The 15,207-nt window shown below is 38.1% G+C and overlaps 1 protein-coding gene across 2 annotated transcripts in view; it reads left to right on the top strand.

The window, feature by feature from the left end:
• The window catches only part of SEMA5A (semaphorin 5A), a 539,903-nt gene that overhangs the window by 324,399 nt on the left and 200,297 nt on the right, over window positions 1-15,207 (top strand). For both annotated transcript variants that reach the window (XM_058306809.2, XM_058306819.1), the window contains 2 exons: window positions 10,044-10,142; window positions 11,722-11,935. In XM_058306809.2, coding sequence (XP_058162792.1) covers window positions 10,044-10,142; window positions 11,722-11,935 — 313 coding nt within the window. The remainder of the gene's footprint in view (window positions 1-10,043; window positions 10,143-11,721; window positions 11,936-15,207) is intronic.

The raw sequence follows: 15,207 nt of genomic DNA, 5'->3' as shown, positions 1-15,207 counted from the left end.
AGTTTAGCATCATTCTTAAGGGCTCTAGTATTTGTGGACTAGCAAATGAGCACTGGCTTCAACTTAAAGTCACCAGGTGCATTAGCTCCTAACAAGAGAGTCAGCCTGTGTTTTGAAGCTAGGAAACCAGGCATTGATTTTTCCTCTCTAGCTATGATTTTTCCTCTCTAGCTATGAAAGTTTTACACAGCATCTTCTTCTAGAAGAATGCTGTTTTCTTCTTGAAAATCTTTAGTTTAGTCCTCTTCATCAATTATCTTAGTTCTGGAAAACTTGCTGCAGCCTTCTATATCAGCACTTGCTACCTTACCTTGCTCTTTTATGTTATGGAGACAGCTTCTTTCCTTATACCTCATGAACCAATGTTTGCTGGTTTGAACCTTTCTTCTGCAGTTTCCACACCTCTCACAGCCATCATAGAATTCTGGAGAGTTGGGGTCTTCTTCTGGATTAGGTTTTGGCTTAAGGGAATGTTGTGACTGGTTTGGTTTTCTATTCAAGCCACTAAACCTTTCTCCATATCAGCAATAAGGCTGTTTTGCTTTCTTATCACTTTTGTGTTTACTGGAGTAGCACTTTTAATTTCCTTCAAGAACTTTTCATTTGCGTTCAGAACTTGGCTAACTGTAAGGCACAAGAGACATAGCTTTCAGCCTGTCTCAGCTTTTGACATACCTTCTCATTACATATAATCATTCCTGGTTTTCATTTGAAGTAAGAGACATGGGACTCTTCCTTTTACCTGAACACTTAGAGGTTATTATTTCTTTTATTAATTTGCCTAATTTCAATATTAGTGTTGTCTCAGGGAATAGAGAGACCCAAGGAGAGGAAGCAAGATGGGGGATCAACTGGTCATTGGAGCAGTCCGAACACATGCAACATTTATCGATTAAGTTTGCCATCTCATGTGGGCATGGTTCATGATGTTCCAAGAAATTACAATAGTAGCATCAAAGATCAGTGACCACATAATAGATATAATAATAGATGTAATAGATATAATAATAGATATTATATCACCATAATAGATATAATAATGATGAAAACATTCAAAATATTGTCTTAATTACCAAATTGTGACACAGACTTATGAAGTGAACATATGCTTTTGGGAAAATGATGCCAATAGACTTGTTTGATGCAGGATTACCATGAACCTACAAATTGTAAAAAAAAAAAATGCAGTATCTGTGAAGCACAATAAAGCAAAGTGCAGGAAAAGAAAGTATGCCTGCTTAGTTAATCCCACTAGAAGTGGGATTGTCAGGTCATGTGGTAGTTGTATTGTAACCTTTCTGAGGAACCATCAAACTGTCTTCTACAGCTGCTGTACCATTTTACATACCCACCAGCAAGGAATGAGTGTTCCTATTTCTCCATGTCCTCTCCAACACTTGTGAATTGCTATTTTTTAATAGTAGCCATTCTAGTGGCTGTGAAATGGAATCTTGTGGTTTTGATTACATTTCCCTAATGGGTAATGATGTTGAGCATCTATTCATGTTTTCCTGTGCTTATGGACCATTTGTATAATATCTTTGGGGAAACGTCAATTCAAGTCTTTTGCCCATTTTTAAAATGGGTTGTCTTTTGTTTTTGGTGTATAGGATTTCTTTACACATTTGGAATATTAAGCCCTTTTCAGACATGTGGTATCCAAATATTTTCTCACTTTGTGTAGGTTGCCATTTTACTTTCATGAGAAAGCCCTTTGAGGCACAAAAGTTTATAATTTTGATGAAGCTCCATTTAACCATTTTTTGTTGTTGTTGTGCTTTGGGTGTAAAGTCTAAGAATCTATTGCCTAACACAAGGTCCTGAAGATACTTCTTATGCTTTCTCCCAGAATTTTTATAGCTCTGGTGTTTATATTTAGGTCTTTGATCCATTTTGCATCTGGACATCCCATTTCCCTGCACAATTTGCTGAAGAAATTATTCTTTCCCAGTTTAGTGGACTTGGCATCCTTGTCAAAAATCAGGTTGATTTCTGAACTCTGAGTTTGATTCCATTGGTTCATATGTCTGCCCCTTGCTAGGACTATGCTGTTCTGATTACTGTGGCTTTAAAATAAGTTTTTAAGATTGGGAAGTGTGAGTCTTCCAACTTCATTCTTTTTCAAGATACCTTCGGCTATTCAGAACCCCTTTCCCTTCCATATAAATTTGATGTTCAGTTTTTCCATTTTTGCAAAGAAGGTTTTTGTAATTTTGATAGGGATTGCATTGAACCTATAAGTCTCTTTGGGTAGAATTGACATCTTGACAATATTTAGTCTTCCAATCCATGGACATGGACTGTCCCACCATTTATTTAAGTCTTCTTTGATTTCTTTCAGCAATACTGTGTAGTTTTCTGTGTATGAATCCTTTATATCCTTGGTTAGATTTGTTCACTGATATTTGATTATTTTAATTGCTATTTTAAATGGAATTTAAAATTTTATTCTTCAGATTGTAATTATTAGTGTATAGAAACACTATCAATTGTTGAATGCTAATCTTGTATCCCACCATTTCCTGAATTTATTTATTGGTTCTTGTTGTGGATTTCATAGCATTTTCTTTATATAGGATTAGGTCATCTGCAATTAGGGAAAGTTTTACTTCTTCCTTTGAATGCTGTTTATTTCTTTTTCTTGCCTAATCTTGTTTCTGATCTTAGAGGGAAAGCTTCTGATCTTTCACCATTGAGTATGATGTTAGCGATGCGTTTTTCATATATATCCTTTAACATGTTACAGAAGTTTCTTTCTATTCCTAGTTTTCAAAGTGTTTTAATCAAACAAGGGTGTTCAATTCTGTCAAGAGTTTTCTGCAATGATAATGTATGTTTTTTCCCTCCATTTTGTTAATGTGGCAAAGTACATTAATTGTTTTTCTTATGTTGAACCACCCTTGCATACCTGGGTTTAATCTCACTTGATCATGGTGTATATATTTTTTAAAAGATTGATTTACTTATTCCCTCTTCCCCTTTCTCTCCCCTGCCCTGCTGTTTTGTTGCTGTCTCTGTCCATACACTGTGTGATCTTCTGTATCTATTTCTCTTTTTGTCTTCTCATTTTTTCTCCTCTAGGATTCACCAGGATTCAGTCCTGGGGACCTCTGATGCAAAGAGAAGTTCCCTGTCAGCTGTACCACCTCAGTTCCTGGTTTCTGCTGCACTTTATCTTTACTCTCCCCTTTGTCTCTCTTTTGTTGCATCATCATCTTGCTGTGTGACTCACTTGCATGGGCACTGGCTTGCCAAGCAGGCATTCGGCTTGTCACGTGGGCACTCAGCTTGCCTTGCAGGCACTGGCTTCCCATGCGAGCACTGGCTCACCATGCACCCATGCTTTCTCTTCTTCTTTCTCACCAGGAGGCCCCAGGGATTGAACCCAGTTCCTCCCATATGGTAGACAGAAGCCCTATCACTTCAGCCACGTCTACTTCCCATGTAATTCTTTTAGTGTGTTGTTGAATTTTATTTGCTAGCATTTTGTTGAGGATTTCTACATTTATATTTATGAGTTATTGCTCAGTACTTTTCTTTTGGTATCTTTCTGTCTTTCATATGATGGTTATGTTTGCTTCATAGAATGAGTTATAAAATGTTCCCTCCTCTTCAAATTTTTTGAAGAGGTTGTATACTATTGAAGTTAATTTTTTCTGGGTAAAATTGACTAAGTAAAGCCATCTCATTCTGGGCTTTTCTTTGTTGGAAGGTTTTTGATTACTGATTCAATCTCTTTACTAGTTATCAGGTTCTTAGGGTCTTATGTTAGTGGAAGCAATTTGTGCATTTTTAGGAATTTGTCCTTTTTGTCTAAGGTATCTAATTTGCTAGGTTGTTCATATCCTCTTATACCTTTTTATATCTGTGGGGTCATTATTAATGTCCCACTTTCATTTTTGGTTTTATTTGTGTCCTCTCTCTTTTTTACTTTTCAGTCTAGCTAAAGTTGTATCAGATTTATTGATCTTTTCAAAGAAGCAAGCTTCAGTTTTGTTGATTCCTTCTATTGTTTTTTCTATTCCCTATTTCATTTAACTCCACTGTCATCTTTATTTCTTTCCTTCTGCTTGGTTTGGGTTGAGTTTGTTCTTTTTCTAGATCTTCCAGTTTTGAGGATAGGTCTCTGATTTAAAATCTTTCTTCTATTTTAGTGTAAGCATTTACAACTATTAATTTTCTTTTCAACACTGACATTTGCTGCTTCACATAAATTTTGGTATGTTGTATTTTCATTTTCATTCACTGCAAATATTTCCTAATTTCCCTTAATGATTTATTCTTTTATCCATTGCTCATCTGAGTATGTTGTTTAATTTCCACGTATTTGTGAATCTTCCATTTCTCTTTTTGTTATTGATTCCTAGCGTCGTTCATTGTGAGCAGATGAGATACATTTTTTAATTTCAATATTTTTGACATTTTTGAGACTTCTGTGACCTAAAATATGGTCTGTCCTGGGGAATAATTCATGTGAACTGGAGGAGAATGTATATTCTGCTGCTTTGGGGTTCTATGTCTAATTGGTTTATACATTTTTAAAGCTTTCTGTTTCTTCATTGATCTTTTGTCAGGGTGTTCTATTCATTATTGAAAGTAGTGCATTTTGTATTGAAGTCTCGTACTATTGAGGTAGAACTGTTTAGTTTTCCCTTTAAATCTGTTAATTTTTGCTTTTTCCATTTTGGGGCTCTGTTGTTTCATATATATTAATAAGTGATAAGTCTTCTTGCTAAATAGACCCATTTATCAGTATCTAAGGATCTTCCTTGGCCCTCATAACATTTTTTGACTTAAAGTCTATTTTATCTTATACTAGTATACCTACTTTAGCTCTCTCCTAGTACTACTCATGTGGCATAATTTTTTCCATCTTTTACCTTTCAACATACTTATGTTTTTGGATTTAAGGTGAATCTCTTATAAACAGCAAAAGTTGGGATATACTTTTTAAAAAATCCGTTCTGCCAATCTCTGCATTTTGATTGGAAAGTTTAATCCATTTACATTTAAAGTAACTACTGATAATGCAGGACTTTGTTCTATCATTTTGTTATTTGGCCTTTATTATTTGATTTTTAGTATTGTATCATATTGAGTACCTTCTCATTTCTTTTTGAGTATATTTTTTTATATATTTTCTTTGTGGTTAACATGGGGTTAAAGTTTAACTTCCTAAATATATAGCAATCATATTTTATTTGATGCCAAGTTTATTTTTATTAGCATATACATACACTATTCCTATACTTCTTCCCCCACTTCCCTTTCTTTGTACTCATTACAAAGTATATCTCTATATATTATATGTCCAAAGCATATTTTTTGTAATTATATTTTGTGCAGTTGTACTTTAAAACCTGAAAGAAATAAGAAATGGAATTACATACAAAACAATAATAATTGCATTTATAATTACCAGTATTGTTACCTTCACTAGAGGTCTTATTTATTTATTCCATTTTGATCCACTGTCCAGCATCCTTTTCATTCAGTCTAAAAGAACTCCCATTACCATTACTATAGGGTAAGTCTAGTGGAAATGAATTCCCTCAGGTTTTGTTTACCTCAGAATGTCCTGCTCTCTTCTGAATTGTGAAAGAAAAAAAAAAAATCTTGCCAGATATAAAACTCTTGGTTGTAAATTTTTTTTTCCCTCAGGAATTTAAGTATTTCATCCCACTTCCTTCTTGCCTTCATGGTTACTGATGAGAAATTCACATTTAGTCTAATTGGGATTCCTTTGTACATAATACATTGCTTTCTTTCACAGCTTTCATAACTCTCATTGTCCTTTGCATTTGACAGTTTGATTAATATATATATGGGCATATTTATCTTCAAGTTTTTCCTGCTTGGTGTTTGCTGGACTTCTTAAATATGCATAGTCATATCTTTTGCTAAGTTTGAGATGTTTTCTGCCATTTTTTCTTTGAATATTCCTTCTGTCCCTTCTTTCTTCTTCTGCAACTCCTAATGCATTTGTGGGTGTGCTCGATGATATCCCATAGTTCTTGTAGACCATTTTCACTTTTTCTAATTCTTAATTTCTTTCCATTTTCTCAGCATGACTCATTTCAATTGCACTATATTTGAGTTTACTAATTCTTTTGTGCCAGCTTTAATTTGCTGTTGAAACCCTCTAGGAAATTTTTTTAGTTATTGTGGTATTTAATTCCAGTAATTTTGCTTGGTTCTTTTTAAAAATCTCCATCTCTTTATTGAGATACTAATGTTGTTCACTTGCATTTTATTTTTTTCTCTTTTCTTCCCTGATATCCTTTAGTTCTTTCTCTGTATTTTCATTCATCTCCTTGACCATTTTGAGAATCAGTTTTTTAGAAGTAATTTCTGGTACATTCGTAGTATGGTCTTCTTTGTTATGTTTTCTGTATTCTTATCCTTTTCCTTTGGATGGGCCATCATTTCCTGTTGCTTTGTCAGACATACACTATTTGGTTGAATACTGTTTTTCTTGAGTTTGTACCTAGCTGATGCTGTCACCTGATACATCATCACCCTGAGCTGCCTTGTTCCTTGAGTTTGTATCCAGCTGATGTTATGACAGAGATTTCCTGAGTGCCAGTAGCTATCAAAACAAAGCAAAATAATGCAAAAAAAATTTTTCAATGTCTTTGCATATTGATATTGCATTAACCAGTACTCTACATCATAGTTCAGTCCCTTCTCAAGAAGTGCATCCCATGGAAAATGCAAAGTGCAGGTACCTCCCTTTCTTTTCTGAGCCTTGTGTCTTGTCCTGAGCTTGTACTTATTAGTGGTCTTAGGAGGTCCTCTGTTTACAAGACTTTGAATGTCCTCTCTACTTTCTGGGAAATAGAATTTTTCCCTTGCCCAATTGCTCAATTGCAGGATTTACATCAGGTAAGCCTTTGCCTCAGGCTGTTTGCCTTGTTTCCTATACTGCTTTAGCTGTACCAAGTTGCTTTTTCCTGGAGGGACAAATTTAGAGGTGTGGTGAGCCAAGGAGGAGTTTCCTAAGTCAGTCTTGCTAGGTCTGAACAAGGCCAGAGACCCACAGTTGGAGCACTGGCGGGCTCCACAAAGCCTTGAGGAGGTGGTGAGGGAGAGGTTAGCAAGGACACCATGAGTTTCTCCTAAAACCTTTCGAAGCTGTGCTTCTTAATTTTCTACTTGCCCAGTAAATGCAACCCTTTGTTTTCCATAGTTTTGAGGAAGGGATCTGTGTTTAATACTCCTCTGCTGGTTTTGCCCAAGGTGGGTTGGAACAGATGGCCACCCTCAGAGCCTGGTCTCGGCCACTGGATGCATCAAAAGCAGTGATCAGCAATTGCGCCCCACACTGCTGGATCTTGGGGAGCATTGCCTTTATATCCAAGCAAGCTGCACCAGGAGGTGGTGCTCAATATTCTACTGCTGTCTGCTGTGATCTGGGGGGTGAAGGATGCTAGCTGCTGCAGGGAGGGTGAAATTCATGAGTATTTACCAAAATTTGCCAACTTCTTCCTCCCGCTCTTCCTTTATTGCTACTAGACTACACAGTTTCGAAATAGTTGATTGAGACACTTCCTACCAGTTCAATAGATTTTCTGGTCAAGGGACTGATTGCTGAAACTTCCTACTCCACCTTCTTCCCATAATCTCCCATGTACTCTGCCTGCACATGAGAATTAGTGTCTCCTGCTTAAGTCAGACTTCCCTTTCAGGGAAGACGACCAGTGGCAATTTCAGGCTCTCACCCCAGTTAAATAGCTCCAGTAGAACAGAGCTCATTCTTATACTTTGACTCTCCAATTCCTAAATTTATCTTTTGATCAAAAGCCAAGTGCATCTACTTCTTCCATGTTTGTTTTTACGTTTTGTTTTGTTTGAACTTGCCCTAATATCTCTTCCCCAAAAATGTTATTTTATGTATATTTATTTGTTTAGCATTCACATCCAATCTACTTCTAGAATAAGTTAGTTTTGAATTAAACATGAGGAGACTTGTAAGGGAACGAAAGCAGGAAATCTGAGATGAGGTGAGGAACACGGTGAGTGAATGAGTTTAGCTCTTGATCATTATGAAGAATCTCCAAAAGTTATTCTCTTTGGACACAATGAATGAGCATACCTTGACCTTCCCTCATTGATAATAACTCAGATGCTGTCCTCTCCCTCCTCCATTCCACTCATCTGACCTTGCTATGACCATTCTCAACCACAAAATCACCCTCTTCAGGTCTCATTGATTGGAAGCTCTGCTCTTTTCCATAGCGCCAGGTCCCTCACGCATCTTGTTAGATAGAGATTGTACTGGTCCACTTGTGTAAGAGTTCTGATTTCTCACCTTTTCTTTCCTCCCTTGTTATGCACTCACTGAGGTCAGGAAGCCAAGCAGTGGCCTTTGGGTCCATGACCATAGCAGACTGAAGAGCCTTTGAGTGTGCTCTCATGTGGTTCTGATGATCAGACCGTGCTTTGTTATTCTCTATGCTTATTGAAATAAAATTTTCCCTCACTCATTTTCATTTTTCCAGTTTTTAAACTACTGGTTGCATTTGTCCTGCTCCTCTCTGCAGACTTCTTTAACTTGATTATCATATTGCCTAATCTAATTAACAGGTTTTTATGAAATTTGTCATTGTCTTTTAGGAATTTTAAGAACCTCTAGTCTTATTTTCAGTTTGTCCATGTTTTGTGAGATTTAGATGAACAATAAAGTTGTTGTCTGACAGTTTCCCTTTCTATAATTAATTAAGAGCGCTTGCTTTCTCTTGTCTATAGAATTCATCATGAGATCATATCTTTTCGATAGGGGTGATTCTCTTGGAATAACTTGATCTTGACCATGTTTTTCATGGTTGTATCCTTGCCTCTAATGTGTATATACCTTGTGGCAAACACATGATTAAAAAAAAAAAATCCTGTACATCTTACCTAGTTCTTGAAAGAATTTGAAAGGCAGCAATAACAAACAAAACTCCCACTCCTCTCCACTATTTATCATTTTCCATCCCATTCTTACATTATATTGTCATTATTATGTTTGTTTTACCTGATAAGATCATTAGACCCTCCCAGTCCTGGGTTCCTGATGTCTTTTTGGAGTCCCCCTTTTGACATGCTTAGGTTCCCTCACTTTGATAGTTTCTTTGCAGATACCTTGGCAGCTCTGCTCCCTGATGTGGTTTCTGCCACCCTCTTTCTCCCAGCTCTTCCTGCCCATGTCCTCCCCCAGTCTGGGAAGGGATAACTGGCTCTTTGAAGTCTTTTGTTTTGTTCTTTCCCTTTAGAACTGTCTGCCCCTTCCCCTTTTATAAAAACAAAACAGAAGAAAACAAGCCACCCCATCTGGTGTACCTTTCTCAGTTACCCAATTTATTGTCTGTTTATACTCATCTCTTAAATCTTCTGTTAGTTCACTTAGATCTTTCAGTCTGTATTGTTTTTCTCTGTTAAAGTGTTGTCATAACAGAAAATGGAGAATTTGCTATGATTATTGCTAGTCATAGTGTTCAGAGAAGTATTTAGCTTTAGTGTTTCATTTTACAGTTAGAAAGCAAATCAAAATATCCTAGTACTTTTCATCTTGTAGCCAGTCTGTACAGCAGATGGGATCATGATAAATTAGTATTTTCATGGAGAGTGGGGTTCCATTTGATTGAAACGAGCATTACTTTCCCAGTAAATTCAGGTTTTCCTGGTACTGGAAAATATGTGATCCCAACCATTATGTCATCATGCAGCATCTTCCACATCCAGTTGACCAATCAGTAACTGTTTCCTGCCATTTACTAGATTCTGGCTTTACCCTTTAATTGGCTACCAGTTTGGTCCAGGGGCACAGAATGATTGGCCTTGAATTGTGGAAGTGGCTCCCTCACCTGCCTTCTTCACTCCAATCTCACTATCCCCAGTTCATCGGCCACATTAATTATTAAGTGGTCCTTCAGTAGTAACCACAGGATGAAGTAAAAAACTGAAAGTTTAGTGATCATTAACATTGCACTTATTAGCCAGGAAAAAAAGATAGATTAATGCACTACCATTCCCTTAACGTGTTTCTTGTGATTTTTCAGGAAGAATGTCAGAACTATATCCGGGTGCTTCTGGTAGGCGGCAGCAGGTTGTTCACCTGCGGGACCAACGCGTTCACGCCCATCTGCACCAACCGCACGGTACGGCTTCGTCGTCACTTGACAGAACTCAGCACCAGGAGAAGCCAGACTTGGCATTGAAACAGCAGCTCTAAATTTAATTCTGAATACCAAGGACACACTCTTTAATTTAAAAAGTGCCACTTGCGAAACTGAATGAATATATGATTTGTTAATTTATTTCTAGTCACGGCAGTCACTTATATCAAGAACTGGGGATAATTATAGCTTGCATAACTAGATTTCAATATGTTTTCTCTACTAATTCTCACAGTATTTTCTCCCCAGTGACCCTTAAAATTATTCACAAACATCCGTCTTCTTTATTTTTTATTCTACTATATTGGAAGGGTGCTATTAAGTATTAAAATGGCCTCAAATCATAATCCAGAGGAAGAAAATATCTTCTACAAGTTGGACAAGAAGCATTTATGCAAAGCTAAACAAAATGAAACCCTAGGCAAAGTAAAGTTATAACTGCTACTCTTTCTTTCCTTTAACCATCATTCTGGACAGAGGAAAGTTCAGCATATGTACCTTGAATCAGGTTAAGTGGCAATGTCATCACACCACATAGGAAATCGATCTAATTTGAGATAGTGATTGAATCTTACTCAGTGAACATAATGAAGAAATATAGCATTATGTTAATTTCCTGGCTATGTAACTTATCAAAACCTTCATTTATTATCTGCTTTTACTGTTCATTATTTTCAAGTTAATGTTCAGTTATTGGAATTAGGGGGCAATGAGTGTGATAACAGCTGACATTCACAGAGAGTTCTGTGGACCCTGTTCTAAACAATTTACATTAACTCGGTCATTTACTGAGTACTGTTTGTTGCCTCCTTTCATAAAAGCAGATGTCAGGGCATAAAGAATGTGTAACCTCCCTGCTTCTCCATGTGTAATAGCAGAGATGAGATGTAAAGGCAGCAGTGTGTCTCCCAGTTCGCATGCCTAAGTCCCTGCCCTATTGCCATCCTCTCTGGGAGGAGTAAAGGAGCATATTCAAGAAAGATTCCTCTACCCAGAGAGCTTTTCTGGTTCAATGAATGGTTTCCTTTGGGAAGCTGGATTCACATCCAAGTGTCTCTCTGAAAATATCTTGGAATTTGCGCTATATGGTGTTAAATATCCACATACCTTTATCCTTAAACTCATTGCTTTGGGCATTTACAATATTTTGATTTGCTTAAGTGTATAAAATTGGCCATAATTATTTATTGTGATTTATGTTTCTATACATATAGCAGTTGGGTTCTTCATTAAAAGGGAAAAAACCCTGAAAGGCCCATGCATTCTACATTGAGGCCACATGCAATAACCTTACTTCCTGTTTTCTGAGTGTGCAGTGGCCTGGGCTTCAGTAATTCTGATGGGATAAGAGAGATTGATAGATGGATCCTTTAACCATGGCCACAAGCATGTTGTTCCCATCAAAGCCAGAGTGTACAAGGTTTGTCATCTCCTAGCCTGAGCCCCAGAGACCTTATTGCACATGCCTCACTTGCGATGCTGGGATGGGGCAATCCATTCTCAACATTAAAGGGGCTCTGCTGGGGGATAATTGGTCTCTTTTTCTTGTCCTTGTCCACAGTTGAGTAACTTGACCGAGATCCACGATCAGATCAGCGGCATGGCCCGCTGCCCCTACAGTCCCCACCACAATTCCACAGCACTCCTCACAGCAAGCGGGGAGCTGTACGCTGCTACAGCCATGGATTTCCCAGGACGTGATCCTGCCATATACCGAAGCCTGGGCACGTTGCCTCCCCTGCGCACTGCGCAGTACAACTCCAAATGGCTCAATGGTAAGCCTCAGGGTCACTCAGTTTCCATCCCATTTTTTTGTGTTGCCCAGCTATTTGGTGCTAAAGAGTAAACTGTCACAGCATCTTAGTGCTCTAGCTGCTCCAACAGGTAGGCACAATGGGCTGGCTCACATTTTCAGGGGCTGGAAGGCTTGCTTCTTCTCTGGGTCAGTGGTGTCCTAGTTGGCCGGCAATCTGTGGCTTCTTTGGTTTCCTTGGTTTTCCTGTCCCATGGTGATATCCTCTCCTTTCTCTTCTAGGCTCCATTGATTTCCATGTTTTGTCTGGCTCCTGCACATGGCTTGCTCTTCATAAATCTCCAGGGATAGGGTTAAGTCCCAACCTTATTTAGATGGCTACACCTTAACTAAAAGTAACATCTTCAGAAGGTCCCATTTACAATGGGTTGATTAAGATTAAGAAAATGTGGTTTTTTTGGTTTTTTGGTTTTCCTCTGGGGCACATTCCTCCAATTATGCCACCTGCCACACATCGTTTCTAAAGAAAAACAAATTCTTCATTTTATAAAGAAATGTAAATATAACTTGCCTTGTACTTATTGTGAATGTACCTCCTATGGCTCTTTAGTACTAGGAATAGAAGTGATTTCACCATCACTGTAGACCAGAAGTCATTGGACAGGACCAGGGGATAAATGCATATATGGCCATTCATAGATGTTAGGCTGTTTAATTCTATGTTACTCCTTCAAGTGTAAGGAATTTGAAATTGTAACAAGGATAATCTGTAGATTCAAACTCATTCTTTCTTATCTTTATTATATATCTAGAAACGGGAATTACTAGCATTTCATGAAATTTTCAGATGCTGTATAATAGAATATGTTTCGTTACAGGTAACTTTAAATAGCTTTACCAATAAGAAAAAAGAAAACTGTCATCTCCTATAATGAGAAGTACAGGGTAGGGTGTTCAGAGTTGGTCAATTCAGTGGATCAGGAGTATTAAAAAGGAGTCAGGTCCTGTTCATTTTTCTGTCTGCCATCTACAGCCTGCCAGGTTGGTCCTCAAACCAGCTTCCTTCAGGGATGCAAAATGGTGCTGTGGTTTCAGGTATTGTCTCCAGATATGACACTATCCATTGGAGAGGAAGAGCCACATTCTTACGCTCCCCCCACCCCCACCTTTGTTTTTATAAAACCTTTCTCAAAACCACACCCTCCTGAAGCCTTCCCTTCAATCTTGGGCTAGAACTTGGCCATCTGCCCACTAAAGAATCAAAGTGATGCCAACTCCCTGAATCGATGTTTTACAACCACCATGGATGCTCTGATGTGCACCAGTTGCAGTTCAACATTCTGTGGTTGTGCACAGTCATGGGCTAGTGTGGCTGTGCACACACACTCATCCACATGCATACACATATATATACACATTCACTTGTGCACACACATGCTCACAGACCTCACATACACATTGTTATGGAGATTAGATATAAAAATTTATATAATCCATTCCTTCAAGCATTTATCTGATACTTTGCACAAAGAAAGTATCTTGAAATTGTGATTATAATAATTACTGTTGTGACCTTCAAGTTCCCCACAAAGGTTTAGTGGCTTTTTGCCAAGTACAGACTCATTGCATAGACAAGAATTTCTTAACCTTGACATTGTTGACATTTGGGGCCAGGTAATTCTTTGATCAGAGGAGGGCTGACCGGTATATTGTAGAATGTTTAGCAGCATCCCCGGTCTCTATTCTCTAGAGGCCAGTAGCATACCAGGTGTGGCAACCAAAAATGTCTCCAGAAATTGTTTAATATCTCCTAGGTATAAAATTGCCTCCAGATGAGAAGCAGTGGTGTAGATTAGCTACTTATGTGCATGTTATATGTATGTATATGTGTGGATATATGTACAAAACCCAAGTATTTCTCCATTCACACCAACCATCACAGTTTGCCTTCAACAGGCTCCCTTGTAGAAAAAATTTCCCAGTAAGTTGAAATCCTTTGTATTGCTTCCAAAGGGCAACATCAGTTGTTTTCCCAAACAAAGCAGTAGCTAGATTTCACCCTTTAACATTATTTCTGTTTCACTGGTCTCAGCTGAACCCATTGAATCTCGATGGATGGTCCTTTTTTGACTGGGAAGCTTTCATTTGATAGCTTAAAGATGTTCTTTCTATTTATTATTTATTATCAATTTATGAGCGATGGGATGTTTTCCAGTTAAAAACCACCCCTCCCAAAACAAATACATGGTAATTATAATTTTCCAAAAGCAAAGTGTAAAATGATAAGGGTGCACAATCTCTCTTTTTCTTCCGAAAGTGGTACCCTCAAAAATATCTTGGGGGGGAGGGGTGGGGGCAGTGGGGTTGAATGGGACTTCATATTTTTTGAATGTAATATTTTTTAAAAAATGAATAAAAAATAAAACATAAAAAAAAAATGTCTTGGAAAAACAACTCAGGTCATAGTATTAGCTCTAAACACTCTCTGTTTCCTTACATGAGCCTCAGATCCCCACAGGCTGTGTAGATGACAGGGACTGTCATACTTTCTGGGGAGTCCTGTCCAATGTAGTAAGAGCAGTAGAAAAGTGAATGCCACTCTTATCGCAGACATGGTGGCATGTCACAATTATTTTTTGAGGAAAAAAACACAAGTGTTTTAGATTTCTAAAATGTGGTGGTGTTTATGTATGGAAACATCTGATGACTGTAGATATGTTGGCTTTAGCACACAGTCAGTAGTGTTGGCATAAGTCGTACGACCCTAAGTTGCTTGGATTTTCTCAGGGTGGCAGCATTTTCCTCCATCCCTCCCTGTCTTACACCAAGAAGGCATGGCCAAGTAGGGCAGAGGACAGAGGGTTACTGAGATATTGCATGTTAGGCTTGATCTTTCTTCTCCTATCTGTGTTTACTATGGCACTTCCTTCTGCTCCCATCCTCAGATGATGTTTCTACCCTTGCCTGACCCTGGTTCTACTCTCTTGGTTGATCCAATGTCCAGGCTGGATTTTGGCCTCTGACCCTCACTTGGTTTCTGCTTCTGTCCCCTGATGAACCTGGATGCTGGCACATTAATCTTGCTGACCTGATTGGAATCCACACCTTGCATCTCATTTTCTCTTTGACCAGACACCCTTATTTTCTCATTCTTTCTCCTTTTAATTCTTCTCCCTCTGCTGCACTCCCTCACCCATCCAACAGCAAATCCAGCCCAGGGGGAATCTGCCTCTTGGCCTTGGCATCTCTTACACACAACAATGTCAAGGGCTGATATGATCTTAGAGAGCTGAG

The sequence above is a fragment of the Dasypus novemcinctus genome, chromosome 2 (assembly GCF_030445035.2).
Source record: "Dasypus novemcinctus isolate mDasNov1 chromosome 2, mDasNov1.1.hap2, whole genome shotgun sequence".
NCBI classification, from domain to species: Eukaryota; Metazoa; Chordata; class Mammalia; order Cingulata; family Dasypodidae; genus Dasypus; species Dasypus novemcinctus.
This window is presented reverse-complemented; position numbering and strand designations above follow the sequence as displayed.